Source organism: Pongo abelii, chromosome 19 (assembly GCF_028885655.2).
Source record: "Pongo abelii isolate AG06213 chromosome 19, NHGRI_mPonAbe1-v2.0_pri, whole genome shotgun sequence".
Lineage (NCBI taxonomy): Eukaryota > Metazoa > Chordata > Mammalia > Primates > Hominidae > Pongo > Pongo abelii.
In genome coordinates, this window is record NC_072004.2 from 93960859 (window position 1) to 93982848 (window position 21990).

At 51.7% G+C, this 21990-nt stretch overlaps 1 protein-coding gene across 1 annotated transcript in view; it reads right to left on the minus strand.

Moving 5' to 3' along the window:
* Positions 1-21990, minus strand: part of DNAH17 (dynein axonemal heavy chain 17) — a 156276-nt gene that overhangs the window by 104803 nt on the left and 29483 nt on the right. Inside the window, exons 17-22 of the mRNA XM_063718301.1 lie at positions 16263-16403; positions 10251-10394; positions 7817-7999; positions 3053-3307; positions 900-1069; positions 28-250 (exon numbers count right to left, since the gene is read on the minus strand). Of these exons, the coding sequence (XP_063574371.1) occupies positions 28-250; positions 900-1069; positions 3053-3307; positions 7817-7999; positions 10251-10394; positions 16263-16403 (1116 nt within the window). The remainder of the gene's footprint in view (positions 1-27; positions 251-899; positions 1070-3052; positions 3308-7816; positions 8000-10250; positions 10395-16262; positions 16404-21990) is intronic.

The window sequence follows — 21990 nt, forward strand, 5'->3', positions numbered from 1 at the left end:
ACGCAGCCACACCCACCCACCACGTACCTGCAACTTCAGGTGGATCTCCTCTGGCATCTCCTCCCCGTAGGTCTTGAGCAGCTCGATGGTTTGCTTCAGGGGCTCAAACATGTTGTCGGTGGCCGCTTGCCTCTCCTTGACCTTCATCAGGTGCCCCATCACCTCCACCAGCCCGTCATAGTCCCCCTCCTTGAGGGGTTTGGTCAAGCCCATTCTGGCGACTTTCATGAAGGCTTCCAGGTCAGCCAGGCTAGGGGACAAGGGGACCATTTGTGATGGGCCCAGTCCCCCTTGGGCCCACCCTTGATGGTACGGAGCCCCATCAGAGAGGGACGACCGTGGTGAGGTCAACTGGCCATCACTGAAGGCCCCAGGTGGGGAGGAAGCACCCCTGCCCACCTTGGATCCTTCCAGCTCACTCAGCCCCTGCCCGGACATCACCCCAAGCCTCAGCAACTTAGCTCAAGCCCATCCTCGAGTCCCAGGCTACAGCCACCTCCCAGAGGCCTTCACTAGCCTCCCGGATGGAATTCAGCCAGGCAACGCTCTCTCCTGGCACTGTACCCAGCATGGCCCTGACGGCCGCCTGTAATTCCACGGCTGCTGGTCTGTTTGTTCAGTGCCAGCCTCCCCTGCCAGACTTCAGGTTTCCTCCGCATCTGGCACCCGGACAGAGCAGGTGCTCGGTACACCAGGGTTGGAGGAGGAATAGTGTTTGCTCGAAGCCTGGTGACACCTTTCTGCTCACGCTTGGTGGGGCAGTTGGCCTTGGAGCCCAGCCTCCAACCCCTGCTACCCCGGAGGAGGCACCTGACAAATGCCACCCACTCGAGTGGAGGGCCACTCCCCGGTGCTCTGCACATTCCTTGGGCTCCCCGAGGACACGGCTGGGGACCCACCTTTTGGTGACATGGTTGCTCAGGTGCCGCTTGAACATGAAGCCCCAGCGCCGGATTGTGCTGAGCAGGGCCTGCTTGAAGGGGCGGCAGTCGCACTGCAGCCAGCCGTGGAACACCTTGGTGTTCTCGCACTTGGACACCTCCTCGTACAGCTTCTCGTAGGAGTCGATCTGGAAAACACAGCCACCGGCAGCCTGTCATAGCCTGCAAGCCTAGCGGGGGCGGCGTCAGCACGGGGCCTCAGTTCAGGGCCTTCCTGCACTGCACCTGTGCCGCTCACCTGCCGGCCACGGTGGCGCCGGGGTCAGCAAAGGGCAGTACGGGACACATGGGGGCCCTCTTTCCAAGTTATTTTTCCTTCCAGCCCCAGAGTCTAGCCCCAGAAGGTGCCAGTCCATCAGAAAGGGGCAGAATGGGTCATGGCAGCAGGACTTCTGAAGCTGGGTAGGACAGAAACTTCAAGAGGTGAACCGGGTCACAGGCTCCTAAAGGGCACCCCTAGCTCATCCTTCTTGGTGCTGATTTACGACCTGAGGCCCCTGTCACTCCTCCTGCTGCCCCAACCCTGTGCTACAGAATGTACCCCTAGGCATGGGCCACCGTTGCCCACAGGGCCCTCTCTCTCACTGTGTGTTGGGAACAGAGCTAGAGGTTTGTGCGTTAACTATGTTTTCTTATTTTCTACATTCTTTCTGCAGCTGTTGGATAAAGTGTTCTGCAGCTGTCTGTTGGTCCCTGTGGTCTAAAGTGCAGTTTAACTCCAACGTTTCTTTGCTGATTTTCTGTCTAGATGATCTGTCCAACGCTGAGAGTAGGGTGTTGAAATCCCTGTTACTGTATTGGGGTCTCTCTTTCCCTTTAGATCTACTACTGTTTGCTTTATATATCTGGGTGCTCTGGTGCTGGGTGCATAGATATGTAGAATTGTTAAATCCTCTCGCTGAGTCGATCCTTTTGTCATTACATAGTGACCTTCTTGGTCTCGTTTTACTGTTTTTGACATCAAGTCTGTCTTTTTTATTTTTTGAGACAGAGTCTCGCTCTGTCACCCAGGCCGGCATGCAGGGGCACGATCTTGGCTCACTGCAAGCTCCGCCTCCCGGGTTCACACCATTCTCCTGCCTCAGCCTCCCAAGTAGCTGGGACTACAGGCACCTGCCACCACGCCCAGCTAATTTTTTGTATTTTCAGTAGAGACAGGGTTTCACCGCGTTAGCCAGGATGGTCTTGATCTCCTGACCTCATGATCCACCTGCCTCAGCCTCCCAAAGTGCTGGGATTACAGGCGTGAGCCACCGCGCCCGGCCGACATAAAGTCTGTCTTATCTGACGTAACTATAGTTATTCCTGCTTGTTCTTGGTTTCTGTTTGTGTGGAATCTCTTTTTCTATTCTTTTGCATTCAATCCATCTTTACAGGTGAAGTGAGTTTCTTCTAAGCAGCATATATTGGGGTCACCTTAATCCATTCAGACAGTCTATATCTTTTAAGTGGGGAAGTGAATCCACTAACATTTGAGGTTATTACTGACAGGTGTGATCTTCTGTGTTCTTCATGCTCTGACATCTGAGGTCTTGCCCATGGACGACCACCCACCCCCCCAGGCCTAGTCGATTTCGAGAGATAACAAACAATTCACCTGGGGGTGTGGTTTCACACGCAAAAGAGCCAACCCGGAGCCCACACCTCCGACCATCCCCTTGATGGGGCTCTCACAGGGTTTTACCTTCTGGGCTGCTACTCACTCGCCCTCAGCCCTCATCTCCCTGAGGTCAGGTACCAGAGAGCACCTATAGCCTAGAGCCTGCTGAAATTATTCAAACTTGCCAACCCTAAGCCTGTGACCTCTGCCCATTCCTTCCCTGGAAGCCACAATAAAGGATCTTTACTGCCCACATTTTCCTCAGCTCCCTCTGCCTCCTGACTGACCCTGATGCTCCCCCGGGAAGGCCTGTGTGGTGTGCTATGCCCCCTTCTTGGGAACGGTGAGTAACAAACTGCCTTTCTAATGGTGGTCACCTCCTGATGTTTGCCTTGCCCTACCAGGAAACCTGCATCTTAAAACAATTCACCCAAGTTTTAAAGCAAGCCTGGTGATCCTCTCCTGGAAGACTCTGGAGACAAGGAGGCTGGTGGGTGAGGTCTGCACGCACCTGCTCCTGGAACTGTGCCAGGGTGGGCGGTGTCTTGGGGATGGTGTCATCTGTCCGGGTGTCCAAGTCCTCCGCAGTGACTGCACACCCATATATCAGAAAATTCTTCATAAACTCCTGGAGGTTGTCCGTCCAGAGGTAGGAGTACCTCTCAAAGGAATCCTGGTACTCCTCGGCCTCCTTCATGGTATTGATGACCAGGCTGGACACCTCCTCCCTCATCTCTATGAGGTCTGTATCATCTTCCAGGTCCATCTGAAAGGGGCAGGGCAGAAGCAAAAAGGGGAGGTATGTTGCCTGGTTCATAATTTAGGTGTTGTCCTCTCGGCCTTGAGAAGTGGTTCTCTGTTGGCGAAAGGGCTTCCAATCTCTCATGATCACCTGCTCTTTTTCCAGCCTGGGCCGATTCACCCCTATTTAGGCAAGCTGGTGGTCCCCCGCTCCTGGGAGGTCACCATACTGATGCCAAACTTAGTGCATAGCACACTACAGCTCAGAACTCCTGGGCTCAAGCGATCCTCCTGCCTCAGCCTCCCAAGTAGCTGGGACCACAGGCACGTGCCACTGTGCCTGGCCCAAGCTCTCCTATAGGAAATAGGAACCTTTGCCAATTTGCAATATTCAGCCATGGGAAGATATGCCAAGTGTGACGTTTGTCTGGGGAACCCGAGATGACTCACACATCGATTCATGCATTCAAAAGCTCGCCTTCGCTGTGTACCACATGCTGGGATAGATACTGGGGACACAGGCAGAGAGTGTACAGCCCAGGAATGGGGTCCGACATTCATCAAAGAATCACAGAAAAAAGCATCTCCGCCCTCCCCCTTGTTTCAGGTGAAATGGGGAGCAGGTCAGGGAACGGCCCTGAGGAAATGGCCATTGGTCTGAGAGCTGATGGATGGGTAGACAAGGAGCAAGAGAAGCGGCTTTACTGGCAACAGCAAAGCCCATGCAAAGGCCCTGTGGTAGGAGGAAGCAGCGTGTTAGGGGAACTAAAAGAAGTCTACCGTCGGTGGCTAGAGCAGGGAGCACAAGAGGCCAGTGCTGGACGGACCTTTTTAGTTGCCAGTGACAGAAAACCCAACCCAAACTGGTTAAGCAAAAAGAGAACTCATTGGCTTATATACAGGACTGGAGAATCCCAAGGTGGTCGGTGTGTGTATTAATCACATTTTTATTGTCTGTATCTTATGAAATTTTGACATCTTTATTTTTTTTTTTGAGACAGGGTTTTGCTCTGTCACCCAGGCCGGAGTGCAGTGGCCCGATCTCAGCTCACTACAACCTCTGCCTCCCAGGTTCAAGCGATTCTCCTGCCTCAGCCTCCCAAATAGCTGGGATTACAGGCTCCCACCACCATGCCTGGCTAATTTTTTGCATTTTTAGTAGAGGCGGGGTTTTACCATGTTGGTCAGGCTGGTCTCAAACTCCTGACCTCAGGTGATCCACCTGCCTCAGCCTCCCAAAGTGTGGGGATTACAGGCGTGAGCCAATGCGCCCAGCCCAATTTTGACATCTTAAAAAAATAAAATAAAAAAACCTATGAGCCAGGAAGAGCCTGCCCTTCCCAGGGCTAGGCAATTCTTTGAGACAGCAAAAGGCTCATCTGGGGGCATGCCTTCCATATGCAAACCAGCCGACCGTCAACCACTCCCCTTTACCCAACTCTCACACCAAGCCAGTATTTCCCCTGCCCTAAATCACCCAGGGTCAGGTACCAGACAACTGAAGACGGCCTATAGACCAGAGCCCACATGACAGCTGCAGAGAGGCCCCATCGGGACCCAGATGTGCATGGAGATCTTGTCTGTGCAGGGGACCTCGTTGGTAAGGGGTGGGACAAAGAAACGGTGTAATTGAGGAGGTGAAGTCAGTGGGGCTGGGATGGAAGGGGAAGGTTGGCCCTAGGGCTGGACCGGGCCACTCTGCATGTAAGTTGTAGATGAAAAGAAACCACAGGGGAGAGAAGCCTGAAGCTCCTCGTGGCTGCAGGAAAGCATTTGGTGTGTGCTTCAGAATTCAGCCACGGGCTGGCCTGTGCTGACATGTGGCTCTCGCCCCTCCTCATTGCCCCTGTTTCTGCTCGGGGTCGGGAGTGCAGTGTTCACAGCACAGGCAGGTGCTTCTGGATTTCAGTGTGGTAACTTCCAGGCATCCACCTGCTCCAGCCGAGATTGTCCCCTGCACTCTTTTGGATCTCCCCAGATGGGATCCAAGTTCCAGTTGGGGTGGGCTGGTGGCAGCCTGGCATACCAGAGGCAGGTGAGGCCTACTGCCTGGGGTCTTTGCGCCTTGCTGGTGTCCCCTGTGGGCACCTCAGCTCTCTAGATCCCTGTGGCAGCCTGGGGCCCACATTCTCTCTCCTCCTTGTCCTGACCCCAACTCCTCTGGGTTGGCCACCCTGGTACCCATGGGAAGCATCCCTTGGGTACTCTCTGCCACCAAGCTAGGGTACTTGGGTCTCTGGGAAGTGGCCCTGGGACCCAGCGGTCTAGATGCCTGACCCTCTCATTGTCTTCCACAGCTTGGCACCAGGTAAGACTCTGCTAGACCAGCAGGCTTTTGAGGGACCCTTCTCCCGGGCAACAGGCCCTTCAGCTCTGGAATGTTCTGCCTGAGCGTCCCAGAGTGTCTGCAAGACAGCCTGAGTGTGTGTGCTGGCAGAGCCCAGGGGTGGAGCAGCTCTGTCTGCAGCAACCGTGGGTGCCCGAGAGCAGCCTGCTTTGGGGACAGTGGGAGGGGCACAGCCGGGACACACTGATTCTGAGGACACGTGCTAACCTAGCGTCTGCGTAACTGGGGCAAATTCTATTCTCAACTCTGGAACAGCTTGCTGCCTGCACTTGGGCTTAAAATCACAGCCATCTTCTCAGCATGGAAACCTCCTCCCGCCCTCCCAGAATCCGTTCACATGCCCACTCCTCTCGGGAGCTGTCCTTGACCTTCTCAGGTCATTAGCTGTTCCCTCGTGTCCTCACGTCACCTCTGTACATGCATGCCTGCCTGCCGCACGTGCATACACACACGAGCACACGCACATGCCTCCCTCCCGGACAGGACAGCTCATCTCGCTGTAAATATTTGTTATGACAAATCATACGTGTCCATTATTTTACAATTCAAACAACACAGAAATGCATGAGGAAAAGCCTGCAGCCACATCCCTCTCCCCTCCCTCCTTTCTCCCATCCTGGTAAGCACTCAGCCAGATTTTTGCTTGTTTAAGCAAATGAAACCATATTCTAAACATTGTTCTATAACTTGATAAACATCTAATAACCTGTCACAACACCTTTCCATCCTTGGCTCATTGTGACAATTCACAGAATCTGTGTTTGGGCCAGAAGTGGTCAAGCCACTCCCCTCTTCCACAAACATTTAGGTCATTTAAGTCTTTTCAGATTTTTTTTTATTGCTATACAAACAGATGCTTTGACAAACACACCACCTCAAACCTCCCTTAAGCGGGGAGCTAAATTTCCCATGACTTTTGTCCTTCCTACCCCAGAGCCTGGCCAGGCTCTCCGTGTGTCTTGTTTGATGCGTTTAGAAGAGATGATTTCAGAAGGCAGTGGGGAGAATCAGTGTTTACATTACAGGACTGAGGCTGGGCACGGTGGCTCACACCTGTAATCCCAGCACTTTGGAAGGCCAAGGCGGGTGGATCACAAGGTCAGGAGATTGAGACCATCCTGGCTAACATGGTGAAACCCCGTCTCTACTAAAAATACAAAAAAAAAAAAAAAGAAAAATTAGCCAGGCATGGTGGCATGCACCTGTAGTCCCAGCTACTCAGGAGACTGAGGCAGGAGAATCGCTTGAACCCAGGAGGCGGAGGTTGCAGTCAGCTGAGATTGTGCTACTGCACTTCAGCCTGGGCGACAGAGCAAGACGCTGTCTCAAAAAATAAAAAAATAAAAAAATAAAGAAGTTTAAGACCACCCTGGGCAACAACATGGCAAAACCCCATCTCTACAAAAAATACATAACCAAGTTGGGCTTGGTGATGCATGCTCGTAATCCCAGCTACTTGGGAGACTGAGGTGGGAAGATCAATTGGGCCCGGGAGGCAGAGGCTGCAGTCAGCCGAGATTGAACCACTGCACTCCAGCCTGGGTGACAGAGTGAGACCCTGTCTCAAAAAAATTACAGGACTGAGTGAAGAGTCAGGAAGTTGGGAAAGGTTACCCTCTTGGCATCGTGTCGGGGGATTGGAGGAATGATGAGGGAATGAAACCCAGGCAGGTTGACTGAGAAGCTGCTGCTTTGGGAAGGAGGACAGATGTGGGAGTGGGGAAAGAAGTGGCCATGTCATCCTAGAGGTCACACGATGTCATTTAAAAGGTAAACAGGGCTGGGCACGGTGGCTCACGCCTGTAACCCCAGCACTTTGGGAGGCCGAGGCAGGTGGATCATGAGTTCAGGAGATCGAGACCATCCTGGCTAACACGGTGAAACCCAGTCTCTACTAAAAAAAATACAAAAAATTAGCCAGGCGTGGTGGCAGGTGCCTGTAGTCCCAGCTACTCGGGAGGCTGAGGCAGGAGAATGGCTTGAACCCAGGAGGCGGAGGTTGCAGTGAGCCCAGATCGTGCCACTGCACTCCAGCCTGGGCGACAGAGTGAAACTCTGTCTAAAAAAAAAAAAAAGAAAGACAAAAAAAAAAGGTAAACAGCCAAGCCTTGCTGAGTTAGGGCGGCAACGCCAAATGGGGAAAGCAATGGATGGCCCTGTGTACAGCCAGAAGAGGCCAGGACTGACCTTGTAGTTCATCCTGTCCTTGGCCAGCCGAGGGATAAGCCTGGCTACGTTGTAGATGTCATTGACCAGGCCCTCGATCAGCGCCAGGAAGCCGCGATCTGAGCCCACCTCCAGGGTCGGGTTGAACGTCAGCCCATCCTCATCCAGCTCCATGCGGATCTCAAACAGGGGAGCGATACTCTCCTGAAACAGGGGTGGGGTTGGCAGTGGTCAACACCTCTGTCCTCCATCGGACGATTATCAGTGCCCTGATCATCTACTCCGTACCATCAATGTGTCACTGCCTTCCACTTATCTGAGAAGCTTCTGAGAGCTCATGTCTCAGCGCACCCTACTCCTTGAGCAATCGCTGTGGAGCCAAATGCACAACCACAAGGCCAAAAGCAGGCAGGGGCAGGTTGGGGCAAAGGGAAGGGCAGGATCAGGTAGAACTCAGACCTCGGTTCAAAGCCCGCACCTGCTACTTGCCAGCTGTGAGGCCTTGGGGAATCACTTAACTCCCAGTTTCCCCAAATATATAAAATGAGGCTAAATATTTTATAGAATGGAGACATTGTTGGCTGGGCGCGGTGGCTCACGCCTGTAATCCCAGCACTTCGGGAGGCCGAGGCGGGTGGATCACCTGAGGTCAGGAGTTTGAGACCAGCCTGGCCCACATGGCGAAACCCCGTCTCTACTAAAAATACAAAATAATTAGCTGGGCGTGGTGGTGGGTGTCTGTAACCCCAGCTACTCAGGAGGCTGAGGCAGGAGAATCGCTTGAACCCAGGAGGCGGAGGTTGCAATGAGCCGAGATCGCACCATTGCACTCCAGCCTGGGCGACAAGAGCAAAACTCTGTCTCAAAAAAAAAAAAAAAAGAATGGAGACATTGTTTCCATTGTTCTGGGTTACTGCAGGGGCTAAATGAATCACTAACACACAAAGCAGGTACTGCAGGGGCTGGCCAAGCCTGCCTGTCCCTCTCCCTTGGAAGTCCCCATTTACAGAGCTATGGAGGCCCCTGTGAGGCTGCAGGGCTGGAGGTGCTGGTCTGGTTTACAGTGATGGGATTGAGGTCAACCCTAGTGCTTTTCCTGCCAAACTAATGATTCTCAAAATGTGGGCCAGGATCCACCAGGCTGTGAGATCACACCGTGGCCACTGATCTGCCCCCGAACGAGTCCTCATTGGACCTGTGGGTGGTGGGCTTTTGAGCCCCCCAATTTGTCTATGAGCAGGAGGGGGCTGTATCAGTATCTGAGTGAGGTGCTAATTGGGACTAACGGTCAATTGTCCTGGACTTGGGTGACCAGACTTTTCTAAAGACTCCGGTCTGCTCCTGCCCCCAGGCTACTTGCAAAGTAGGAGGACTCCCCGGAACTCTTTGAGGAGGACACTTTGTTACTTGGACTTCTTTATGGTTTTCATTGAGACGCTTTCATTGGGACAGTTGTAGTGACGACTACTTTTGTCAACTGAATTTTGGATCTGTGACTGGTTACCAGCTGGCCTCTGAGACCCATATGCCAGGCTCAAACACCATCCACCCTCCCTGATCGGCATGACACTGCCGCGTTCCTTTGTTGTTGGTAGCCTGGGGGAGCCTTTGATCTTGGCCTCCTGGTGGTACTCAAAATCATTTGGAAACCATCACAACAAAAAAGCAGCAGGGCTGGGCCCGTGGCTCATGCCTGTAATCCCAGCACTTTGGGAGGCCGAGGTTGGTGGATCACGAGGTCAGGAGTTCAAGACCAGCTTGGCTAAGATGGTGAACCCTCACCTCTACTAAAAATACAAAAATTAGCCAGGTGTGGTGGCAGGCACCTATAATCCCAGCTACTTGGGAGGCTGAGGTAGAGAATTGCTTGAACCCAGGTGGTGGAGGTTGCAGTGAGCTGAGATCATGCTACTGCACTCCAGCCTGGGCAACAGAGTGGGACTCTGTCTCAAAAAAATAAAAAATAAAAAGAAGATACAGGTAGGAAAGGGGCCATTGCCATGGAAAGCCTGCCTCCATGGGATTAACCAGCACAACCTCTTTGCTGACTGGTTTACCTTCTACTCAGCCATATAGAATTGAGTAGGTGAGTGGCTGTTGTTGCTGACAGGAGACCCTCCCCTCAATCCACATGAGTAGAGGGCAGTGGTGTCCACTTTCCTTCACCTGGCAGTGAGGTAGGGCCAGCCTCTTAGATCTCTTGAGGTTTTCTGCGGCCAAATTTATGTTATGGCAGATTTAAGGTGACCAGTGGTCCTGAGTGCCTGGGACTGAGGGGATTCTGGGATGCAGGACTTCCAGGTTTAAAACCAGGTCAAGTGGATTGCCTAAGGTATATTTTAATAAGTCTATTTATAAAATGATAGGCTGTTCTTTCATCAGGAAATTAGAAACTATAGATTCTAACAGATAAGAATACATATACATATATATATATATTACGTTTACAACTTACATCTATAACCATGTTGTCCATTAGGAAATTCAGAGATTTGCGAATGAACAGGTCAAATTCATCTAAGACCATGTCGTCAATGTAGATGACATAATCCTTCCAGGGCAGGCTCAGTGTGTCTGCCCTGAAGAGTTCTGCGTTTTCCTGCAAACAGAAACACACAGTTGGGCCTCACTTCACTGGCTGTGCTTGCTCTTTGATCACACTGTTTAGTGACTCTCTGGACCGCCCGTCCATGTTCACACACCGGACACACGGGGGCTGCTTTGAGCATCTTGCAGGTGCTGGCCTCCTCCCTATGCGAGGCTTTGCACGGCTGCTCCCTCACTTTCTTGCTGGGTCTGGCTTCCAATCTTTTTGATTTCAGCTCAAATGTCCCTTCCTCCCAAAGGAACCCTCCATCTCTAGTTGGGTTTCCTCTAGCAACCTGTTATTTATGCCCGCCATGGCTCAGAGGGCCACTCAAAATCATTTTATTTACCTGTCTGATTTGTCTTTGGTCTGCATGCCCTTTTGATGCCCAAATTCACGAGGGCGAAGGTTGACCATCCTCTCCACCACTGTACCCCCAGCACTCGGCAGTAGGCCTGGCACAGAGCAGGGGCTGATGGGTGTTCGGGTGGGTGGGTGGGTGGCTGGTTGTACGGGTGGATTAGTGGGTGGGGTGGGTGGATGGACAGATGAATGGGGTGGATAGATGGATGGATGGGGTTGGTAGATGGGTGAGTGGGTGGATGGGTGGGTGCGTGGATGGATGGGTGGGTGGATGGATAGGGGGGTGGATGGATGGATAGGGGGGTGGATGGATGGATAGGTGGGTGGATGGATGGGTGGGTACGCAGATGGATGGGTGGGTACACGGATGGATGGGTGAGTGGCTGGGTGAGGGACTGGGTGCGTGAGGGACTGGGTGGGTGGGTGAGTGAGTAGATGGGTGGGTGAGTGAGTGGATGGGTGGGTGGGTGAGTGGGTGAGTGAGTGGGTGGGTGGGTGAGTGAGTGAGTGAGTGGGTGAGTGAGTGAGTGGGTGAGTGAGTGAGTGAGTGAGTGGGTGGGTGAGTGGGTGAGTGAGTGAGTGAGTGGGTGGGTGGGTGGGTGAGTGAGTGGGTGGGTGGGTGAGTGAGTGGGTGGGTGGGTGGGTGAGTGGGTGGGTGGGTGGGTGAGTGGGTGAGTGGGTGGGTGGGTGAGTGGATGGGTGGGTGAGTGGGTGGGTGAGTGGATGGGTGGGTGAGTGGGTGAGTGAGTGGATGGGTGGGTGAGTGGGTGAGTGAGTGGATGGGTGGGTGAGTGGGTGAGTGAGTGGATGGGTGGGTGAGTGGGTGAATGAGTGGATGAGTGGATGGGTGGGTGGGTGGGTGAGTGGGTGAGTGGGTGGATGGGTGAGTGGGTGGATGGGTGGGTGGGTGGGTAGGTGGGTGAGTGGGTGAGTGGGTGAGTGAGTGGATGGGTGGGTGAGTGAGTGGATGGGTGGGTGAGTGAGTGGATGGGTGGGTGAGTGAGTGGATGGGTGGGTGAGTGAGTGAGTGGATGGGTGGGTGGGTGGGTGAGTGAGTGGATGGGTGGGTGAGTGAGTGGATGGGTGGGTGAGTGAGTGGATGGGTGGGTGGGTGGGTGGGTGAGTGAGTGGATGGGTGGGTGGGTGGGTGGGTGAGTGAGTGGATGGGTGGGTGGGTGAGTGAGTGGATGGGTGGGTGGGTGGGAGGGTGGGTGGGTGGGTTGGTGGGTGGGTGAGTGAGTGGATGGCTGGGTGGGTGGGTGAGTGAGTGGGTGGGTGGGTGAGTGAGTGAGTGAGTGAGTGGGTGGGTGGGTGAGTGAGTGAGTGAGTGAGTGAGTGGAAGGGCGGGTGGGTGGGTGAGTGAGTGAGTGGATGGGTGAGTGAGTGAGTGGATGGGTGGGTGGGTGAGTGAGTGAGTGGATGGGTGGGTGGGTGGGTGGGTGAGTGAGTGAGTGGATGGGTGGGTGGGTGGGTGGGTGAGTGAGTGGATGAGTGAGCGGATGAGTGAGTGGATGGGTGGATGGATAGGTGGGTGAGTGAGTAGATGGGTGGGTGAGTGGGTGAGTGAGTGAGTGAGTGGGTGAGTGGGTGAGTGGGTGAGTGGGTGAGTGAGTGGATGGGTGGGTGAGTGGGTGAGTCAGTGGATGGGTGGGTGAGTGGGTGAGTCAGTGGATGGGTGGGTGAGTGAGTGAGTGGATGGGTGAGTGGGTGAGTGAGTGAGTGGATGGGTGAGTGAGTGAGTGAGTGGATGGATGGGCGAGTGAGTGAGTGGATGGGTGGGCGAGTGAGTGAGTGGATGGGTGGGTGGGTGGGTGAGTGGGTGGGTGGGTGAGTGGGTGGATGAGTGAGTGGATGGGTGGATGGATGGGTGGGTGAGTGGGTGAGTGGGTGGGTGAGTGGGTGAGTGAGTGGATGGGTGAGTGGGTGAGTGAGTGAGTGGATGGGTGAGTGGATGGGTGAGTGGGTGAGTGAGTGGGTGAGTGAGTGAGTGAGTGGATGGGTGGGTGGGTGAGTGAGTGGATGGGTGGGTGGGTGAGTGAGTGGATGGGTGGGTGGGTGAGTGGATGGGTGGGTGGGTGGGTGAGTGGATGGGTGGGTGGGTGGGTGAGTGGATGGGTGGGTGGGTGGGTGAGTGGATGGGTGGGTGGGCGGGCGGGTGGGCGAGTGGGCGGGTGGGTGAGTGCATGGGCGGGTGAGTGAGTGCATGGGCGGATGGGCGGATGGGCGGGTGGGCGGATGGGCGGATGGGCGGGTGGGCGGGTGGGTGGGTGGGTGAGTGAGTGGATGAGTGGATGGGTGGGTGGGTGAGTGAGTGGATGGGTAGGTGGGTGAGTGAGTGGATGGATGGGTGGGTGGGTGGGTGAGTGAGTAGATGGATGGGTGGGTGGGTGAGTGAGTGGGTGAGTGGGTGGGTGGGTGGGTGAGTGGGTGAGTGGGTGGGTGGGTGAGTGAGTGGGTGAGTGGGTGGGTGGGTGAGTGGGTGGGTGGGAGGGTGGGTGGGTGAGTGAGTGGGTGGGTGGGTGGGTGAGTGAGTGGGTGAGTGGATGGGTGGGTGGGTGAGTGAGTGGGTGGGTGGGTGGGTGGGTGAGTGAGTGGGTGGGTGGGTGAGTGGGTGGGTGAGTGGGTGGGTGGGTGGGTGGGTGGGTGAGTGAGTGGGTGGGTGGGTGGGTGGGTGAGTGGGTGGGTGGGTGGGTGGGTGGGTGACTCTGTGGGTGGCTGGGTGGATGGATGGGTGGATGGATGGATGGGTGGATGAGTGGGGTGGGTAAATGGATAGATGAACAGGGTGGATGGATAGATGGATGGATGGGGTTGGTAGACGGGTGAGTGGGTAGATGGATGGGTGAGTGGGTGGATGGATGGATGGATGGATAGGTGGGTGGGTGGATGGATGGGTGGGTACGTGGATGGATGGGTGGGTACGTGGATGGATGGATGGGTGGGTATGTGGATGGATGGATGGGTGGGTACGTGGATGGGTGGATACGTGGATGGATGGATGGATGGGTGGATGGGTGGATGGGTGAGTGGGTGAGTGGGTAGGTGGATAGATGGATGGATGGGTGGATGAGTGGGGTGGGTGGATGAGTGGGGTGGGTGGATGGGTGGGGTGGATGAGTGGGGTGGGTGGATGAGTGGGGTGGGTGGATGGGTGGGGTGGATGAGTGGGGTGGGTGGATGGGTGGGGTGGATGAGTGGGGTGGGTAGGTGTGTGAGTAGATGGATGAATGGATGAGTGGATGAGTGGATGAGCGGATGAGTGGATGAGCGGATGAGTGGATGGGGTGGGTGGATGGCTGGGTGAGTGGGGTGGATGGCTGGGTAAGTGGGCTGAGTGGGGTGGATGGCTGGGTGAGTGGGGTGAGTGGGTGGGGTGAGTGGGTGGGGTGGGTGGATGAGTGGACAGATGAATGGATGAATCTCTAGGATACTAAGTGCTTTAGGGAAACTCAAAGATTAATTCCACTCAGTCTATCCCCTCAGTCAGGTTTATTCTAATAAGGGAGAGAAGACTTGGGCACAAATAACTTCAGCATAAGATAAAAAGAAATAGCTCTAATGACTGTCATGAGAGTAACCATATGTGGTGACAGAGTTGTGCACAAGAGGCAACGCCATCTCATCACAGTTGGGGAACAGGATAGGCTGGCTTGTTGCCTCTGCCCCTCTTAGGCTCCTGTCCCTGCTGCTTGGCCTCAGCCTCAGCCCAGTCCTGCCTTCTCGCCTGCCCTCTTGCTATGCTCCTGCCCTCTGAACCTTTCCTAACCCTAAGTCAAATCTCTCTCCTGTGCTCTTGTTTCCAACCCTTCTGAGAGTGTTAACAAGCTAATCAGTTAACTCTTCCAAGTAACATTTTTGCAGTTTAGCATTTTAATTTAGAGGGAGCTTCTGGCACCATGGCAGGGAGGGGAGGGATGGGAACTGGGAATAAGGCAAACAGATTCTGGTTCAGTCAAGTCACTTCCTGGGGTGATCTTTAGAGCAATGACGTAACAATAGGAACAGCCAATAATGGCTCATCCCCCGGGTGCGGCCTGTTGGTCTGTCTGGAAGGGGTGACTCATCATTAAAGTCCACACCACTGATTTGCACCATCCACTGGAAACCCCCACCAAAAAAACTGCCCTAAAATACTTTTTTTTTTCTGAGATGGAGTCTCACTCTCGTCACTCAGGCTGGAATGCAGTGGTGCAATCTTGGTTCATGCAACCTCTGCCTCCCAGGTTCAAGCAATTCTCCTGCCTCAGCCTCCAAAGAAGCTGGGATTACAGGTTCCTGCCACTATACCTGGCTAATTTTTGTATTTTTAGTAGAGACAGGGTTTCGCCATGTTGGCCAGGCTGGTCTCAAACTCCTGACCTCAAGTGATCCACCCACCTTGGCCTCCCAAAGTGCTGGGATTACCAGCATGAGCCACCACGCCCAGCCATATTTTGAGCTCAAGGGAGAATATTCTCTTTTACAGGCCAATGCAAAGCTCCACCTTTCACATTCTCCTCAGAGACAAACTAAATTGCAAGCTGGGTGAAATGACTACCAAGTAAGGAGGACATGAAAACCCTTACAATACAATGTCAGGACTCCAGACAGAGCACCCAGGAATGCCAGTCTACTGTTCTGCATTCTCCCACTGAACGTGCCAACCATGGGGGCTCCCAGGAGGCTGGCAGGGACATAGAGTCATGTGCTGTTGGGACTACTGGCAAGAAGGACCAGCCAGCATCCTAGGTAGCAAAGCAGTGTGCGTTATCACATTCTATCCGTTCCCATGTGTGGGTAGTGATACACCCTGTGCACGTTCGAATGGTCCTCGCTCTTCCCAAGTTACTGTTCCCTGCCCACACTCATGGATGGGAAATCCACAGGGGATACCGATAAACACACGGTGCCTGCCCTCAGCAGTTCATCCTGGGAAGACAAGATTTGTTGACCTAGTGTGAAGACGTCACTTGGCCATACCCACATTGTGCAGGGCGAGGGCTCTGGTACCCTTAGCGGAGGGCAGGCCCATTACAAGAGGAACCAGGCTTGGAAGTGTAGAGCCAGGGTGGTCCACTACTTAAAGATAAGGCTCACTTGGATTAAAGATCATAGGCTTTTTTTTTTTTAGAGTCTCACTCTTTCACCCAGGCTGGGGTGCAGTGGTGCAATCTTGGTTCACTGCCACCTCCGCCTCCCAGGGTCAAGCGATTCTCCTGCCTCAGCCTCCCGAGTAGCTAGGATTACAGGCATGTGCCACTGTGCCCAGTTAATTTTTGTATTTTTAGTAGAGGCGGGGTTTCACCATGTTGATCAGGCTGGTCTCGATCTCCTGACATCAGGTGATCCACCCGACTCAGCCTCCCAAAGTGCTGGGATTACAGGTGAGAGCCACTGCATCCAGCCAGATCACAGACTTCTATGATTACTAAAAATGTGTCACTAATCATTTTTATGAAATCTCCACTTCTGCCTTTACTCTCTCCTCCCTGCTAAAAGCAGGTGGGTTCTCAAAAAACCTCCTGAATGTTTCCTTACTGCAACCATGGCTTGGATCTTCACGCCAGCATCCCGGACTGCTGTGTAGCGCTTGTTGAGGTTGGCAATTCTTCCATCCAAGTCTAACAGGGCCTCTTTCTTATTGTCCTTTCTTTCAAACAGCGGGTTGGCCGACCAGTCCTGGAAGGAAAGCACAGGAGTGAGAAAAGGTGTTCTGGAGAAACCGCTTTCGGTCGCAGTCCTTTGCTGCATGCTTTTGGTGTGAGCTTCCTCACTGCTGCCTGATCTTGGATTGGAGTCTAGTTCTCCATGATCCGTGCCCATCAGGGGCCACTAAGGACCTGTGCCTAATTGACTGTTGACCAGAGAGCCTTAAATAATTTAGCTGAAAACCAAAACCAGGGCCTAGGAGAACCACAGATAGACCATTGAGATGTTTCACTCAACTGGGCCAGAATGGGGTCACTCTCAGGAAAGGAGCATCTAATTCTCTCTTTAGGGGGACGGAAGGACCTGAGGGTCGAGGAGTGTGTGGTCGATGCTGGGTGGATCGTCCATAGCTGCAAACGGAGGGCCAAGTGGAAGTAAGTCCCTTTTGTGGGGGCCACTGACCTGCTGACAGGGGTGGGAAAGGGTAGAGAGTAGGGTCAGGACCCTGGCTCCCCTGCAAGTGGGAGTTCCACCACAAGGGTGGTGGCCACTTGGCCGAGCGCGGTGGCTCATGCCTGTAATCCCAGCACTTTGGGAGGCCGAGGCAGGAGGATCACGAGGTCAGGAGATTGAGACCATCCTGGTTAACAAGGTGAAACCCTGTCTCTACTAAAAATACAAAAAATTAGCCGGGCGTGGTGGAGGGCGCCTGTAGACCCAGCTACCGGGAGGCTGAGACAGGAGAATGGCATGAACCCAGGAGGAGCAGCTTGCAGTGAGCCGGGATTGCGTCGTTGCACTCCAGCCTGGGGCACAGAGCGAGACTCCGTCTCAAAAAAAAAAAAAAAGGGTGGTGGCCACTTATGATTTGGACTTTACTGTTATCTGTCATTAGATTTTTTTTCCCTATACATCTCCATTAAAATGATACATACATGGTAACAAAACACCTAATAAGTTTTTTGTTTGTTTGTTTTTTTGGGTCAAAAAACAGTCTTTGGCCCATGTCTCCCTATCCTCCATCCCATCCCCCACTGGAAACATGAGGGAACCTCAGCTTTCCTCCTCACGGCTGCCTCTGTCACTCTGACCATTTACGGACTCTATATCCGTTCAGCTGTTTCTCAGCTGTCTCTGACTCTGGTGTGAACAATGAAGACTTAGATCACCCGCCTCCCTCCTCTGGCCAGTATCCGATATTTACATGAGTACTTTTAGTTTTTCTACTGACGCTTTTGTGTGAACATAAACGATGTGATTAAGCCTCTGCATTTCCCTTGTTAGAAGGATTTCCTTTTTTTTTTTATTAGCAGTTTTATTGCTTCATGGTCAGAAAAATGTGTTCTGTGTATGTCTTAGTCAGCTTGGATTACTATAAGCAAAATACCATATACTAGGGCGCTTAAGCAACAGACATTTATTTCTCATAGGTTTAGAGGTTAGAAGCCTGAGATCAAGGTGCCGGCATGTTTGGTTCCAGGTGAGGGCTCTCTTCCTGGTGTGCAGACGGTAACGGCCACCTTCTTGCTGTGTCCTCACATGGCGGAGGGGCAGAGTGAGCTCTCTCATGTCTGTTGCTATAAGGGCACGAATCTCCTCCGTGATAGCTCTATTCTCATGTTCTAACTGCCTCCCCAGGGCCACGTCTCCAAGACCCATCACAGTGGGGATCAGGGCTTCCACAAAGGAGTGTTTGGGAGTCACAAACGTGCAGTCCGTGGCACTATAATAATGCCGCGTTAGCCTTCCCATTACATTTGCGTTCTGCCCATTTTTCAACTCTTCTAATAGCTTTTGCTTTTATTTATATATTGACAATATTCTCATTGGGAACACAATATTTTAGGACAACTATAATTTTTATATAGATTTTACTTGATTATATATGGTTAGCTAAACATATATTTTTGCCCCGAGTTGTTCTTTGCCGATTAATATTTTGTTTATGTGTATGTAATGTATGCAAGGATGTATATATATGTCTGTGAATAAGATTACCATTCGAAATTGCTTTTTTTTCTCCCTTTGAAACAGGGTCTTGCTCTGTCACTCAGGCTGGAGTGCAGTGGCACAATCTCGGCTCACTGCAGCCTCAGCCTCCCAGGCTCAAGTGATCCTACCTCAGCCTCCAGAATAGCTGGGACCACAGGTGTTACCCAGCCTGAGCAACATAGGAAGGCCCTGGGCTCAAGCAATCCTCCCGCTTTGGCTTCCCAAAGTGTTTGGACTACAGGCATCAGCCATTGAGCTCAGCTGTGAGAATTGCCATCTTTTAAAGGTCAAAAACAGTCAATTATTAGAAGTTTCATACGGTTTCACCTACTTGTCAATCATTTTGTCTTCAACCTTTCCATTTTGTTTTAGATATCTCTTGGAAGTAACATATAATTACATTTTTAAACAATCTAAATATTTTGCTTTTAAATAATTTATATATACTGTAACTAATGTTTGCCCTTTGTTATCACGTTTTATCCTTTCTGCTTTCTCACTGTTTCCCTTTGTTGTGGTATTTTGCTTTAAAAACTATAGCTTATTTGCTTTTATATTCTTTAGTGATTTGGATAGGAGAAATCCTGTTTATAATTCCACTAGAACTTGCCATTAAGTTTATTAAAGCTATCTTTTAAGTATTTCTATAATTTTGGAAATAAAAATTGCAGCTCGGCGTGGTGACTCATGCCTGTAATCTCAGCACTTTGGCAGGCCAAGGGTGATGGATCACCTGAGGCCAGGAATTTGAGACCTGCCTGACCAACATGGTGAAACCCCATCTCTACTAGAAATACAAAAAATTAGCCAGGCATGGTGGTACATGCCTGTAATCCCAGCTACTTGGGAGGCTGAGGCAGGAGAATCACTTGAACCCAGGAGGCGGAGGTTGCAGTGAGCCGAGATTGTGCCATTGCACTCCAGCCCAGGTGACAGAGCGAGATTCTATCTCAAAAAAAAAAAAAAAAAAAAAAAAAGAAAAGAAAAATTGCTTTTGATTCCCATTATCCATGTTTAGGAATTTAGGATATGGTTAACTTCCCTGCCCCACCTTTTTTCCTCCTCCTAACTTCCAGTTATTGATCACGTTTATCACCATGGATATGGTTTCTACCATTTAAATTTTTATTTTTGTATTGCTTTTGACTTTGGAATATAACCTTTTACAACCATATTTATCTCTTTATATACTTATCTCTTTAATTGGTTCCAAGCTCATTGCTAGTCTTTTTAAATGTTAATTATCTTCTTGGTACTCTAGAATGTGGTTGATCTCTTGGTGTCCTGGAATACATCCTGGGATAGGTTTCTCAGGAAGGGTACCCAAATGGTATTTTTCTAAGCCCCTGCATGTGTGAGGATGACTTTACTGTTGCATTCACAGATAATTGTCAGGAGCCTCTCTCAAGACTGGCCATTTTTATCATGTTCTGGAAATCTGTGTAAAGTCAAAAGGCTGCCTGATTTTTGTTTCTGTGTGGGCTACCTGCTTGATAGAAACACGCAGAATGTTGTTCTGTATCCTTGTGATTTAAAATTTTGGTCAGAATATGTCTACATGTGTCATCTGGCCTGGAAATCAGTTACCCACTTTGACCTCCACACTCAGGCCTTCCTTTAATTTTTGTCTCCCCAGCTTGAGAAAATTTTCTTCTATTACATCTGTGTTCATTACTTTTTTTTTTTTTTTTTTTTTTTTTTGAGATGGAGTCTCACTCTGTCGCCCAGGCTAGAGTACAGTAGTGTGACCTCATCTTACTGCAACCTCCACCTCCCAGGTTCAAGCAATTCTCCTGCCTCAGCCTCTCTAGTAGCTGGGATCACCGGTGTGTGCCACCACACCTGGCTCCTTTTTGTATTTTTAGTAAAGACAGGGTTTTGCCATGTTGGCCAGGCTGGTCTCAAACTCCTGACCTCAAGTGATCTGCCTGCCTTGGCCTCCCAAAGTGCTGGGATTACAGGTGTGAGCCACCATGCCCAGCCTATTACTTCTTTAGTAACAACTATGATTTTTATGTTGTTCGTCTCCCTCATCTTACACATTATCTATTGTTATTTCCCTTTGCATGTTAGCAATTTCCTGAAATTGTCCTCCGTTTAATACATCCACTGTTACACAGCACTAGTTCTAGTCTAACTGGTGCTTCAGTATATTTTAATTCTGCTTTTGCAGTTTTGACTTTGTTAGCCATGTCCTTTCCCTTCTCTGCTTTCCTCTCATTCTGTTCTTCGTTCTCGTTCTGTTGTTATTTCATAGATGTCATGGACTTTTTTTTTTTTGAGATGGAGTCTCACTGTGTCACCCAGACTGGAGTGCAGTGGCACGATCTCGGCTCACTGCAAGCTCCGCCTCCCAGGTTCACAACATCCTCCTGCCTCAGACTCCCGAGTAGCTGGGACTACAGGCGCCCGCCACCACGCCCGGCTAATTTTTTGTATTTTTAGTAGAGACGGGGTTTCACCATCTCGTGATCCACCCGCCTCGGCCTCCCAAAGTGCTAGGATTACAGGCGTGAGCCACTGCGCCCAGCCATGGCCTTTTTAATTTAAGAAAAAATGTCTTAGGTTTACTACATAAATAGCTTCAATCGTGTTTTTCTGAGATACCAAAATGACTTGCTCCTCTCAAATGCTGCACAATCTTTGAACAGCCTCATTTTGGTCCTAACCCCTTTGCTGTTCACCTGAGTGCTAAGGGCACAGCCTGAGAATGTACAAACTCCAAACAGGAATTATTGATTCCAGGCCTGATGGACTGAGTTTGAACCATTTTCTTTTCCAATTGCTTGGTTTTCTCACTAAGCTGGGGAGCTAGATGCTGCTGGCTGTCATGTCTGTTTTTGCTAGTTTTGAGGTGGCATGATGCATCTGAGGGCATGTGCCTGGGAGCCAGTGTTCTGCCCGGCTCTGCTTCCGCACCTAAGTGCAGAGCACGCTGGCCCCTCCACCAAGCCCCTTGGCTTTCAGCCTGGTCACTGTGCAGCTGCTGCAGCTTCAGAATGGACATGATGAGGAAAGTGATGGGGATGGAGACACAGGAGGTCAGCTGATTCTGACTGTGGCCAGTTTGGTGATTATTCTCCTTATAATGGGGGTTAGCAGAGCCCCTATTGGGTGAATGTTATGAACTGCACGTCTGTGTTCTCTCACCTCCCAAAATTCACATATTCAGGTCCTAGCTCCCGTGTGGTTGTAGTAGGAGGCAGGGACCTTGGGAAGTGCTTGGGTTTAGATGAGATAATGAGATCATGAGAGTAGGGCCCACCCCCTGATGAGGTTAGTGTCCTTTAAGCAGAGAAAGAGACACCAGAGCGACCTCTCTCTACTACGAGAGGAACATCGAGAAGGTGGCCGTCTGCACGCCAGGAAGAGAGCCCTCACCAGGAACTGAGTCTGCAGTATTTTCTTGTAGCCTGCTGAAATGACCAGGACAGTGAGCCCAAGTGTTTGCCTTCCCTGCTCGGAGGTCACCTTTGCTTTTCTGATGCAGAGGTGAACTTCTTCAAAACGCACCCCTGAACCCAACAACCTCAGAATTGGCCAACAGATCATTCCTTCCTTGATGCCCAGAGACCCAACTACCCGGCTTCAGCATCTCAGCTCAGCACCAGGAGAAAGCAAATAC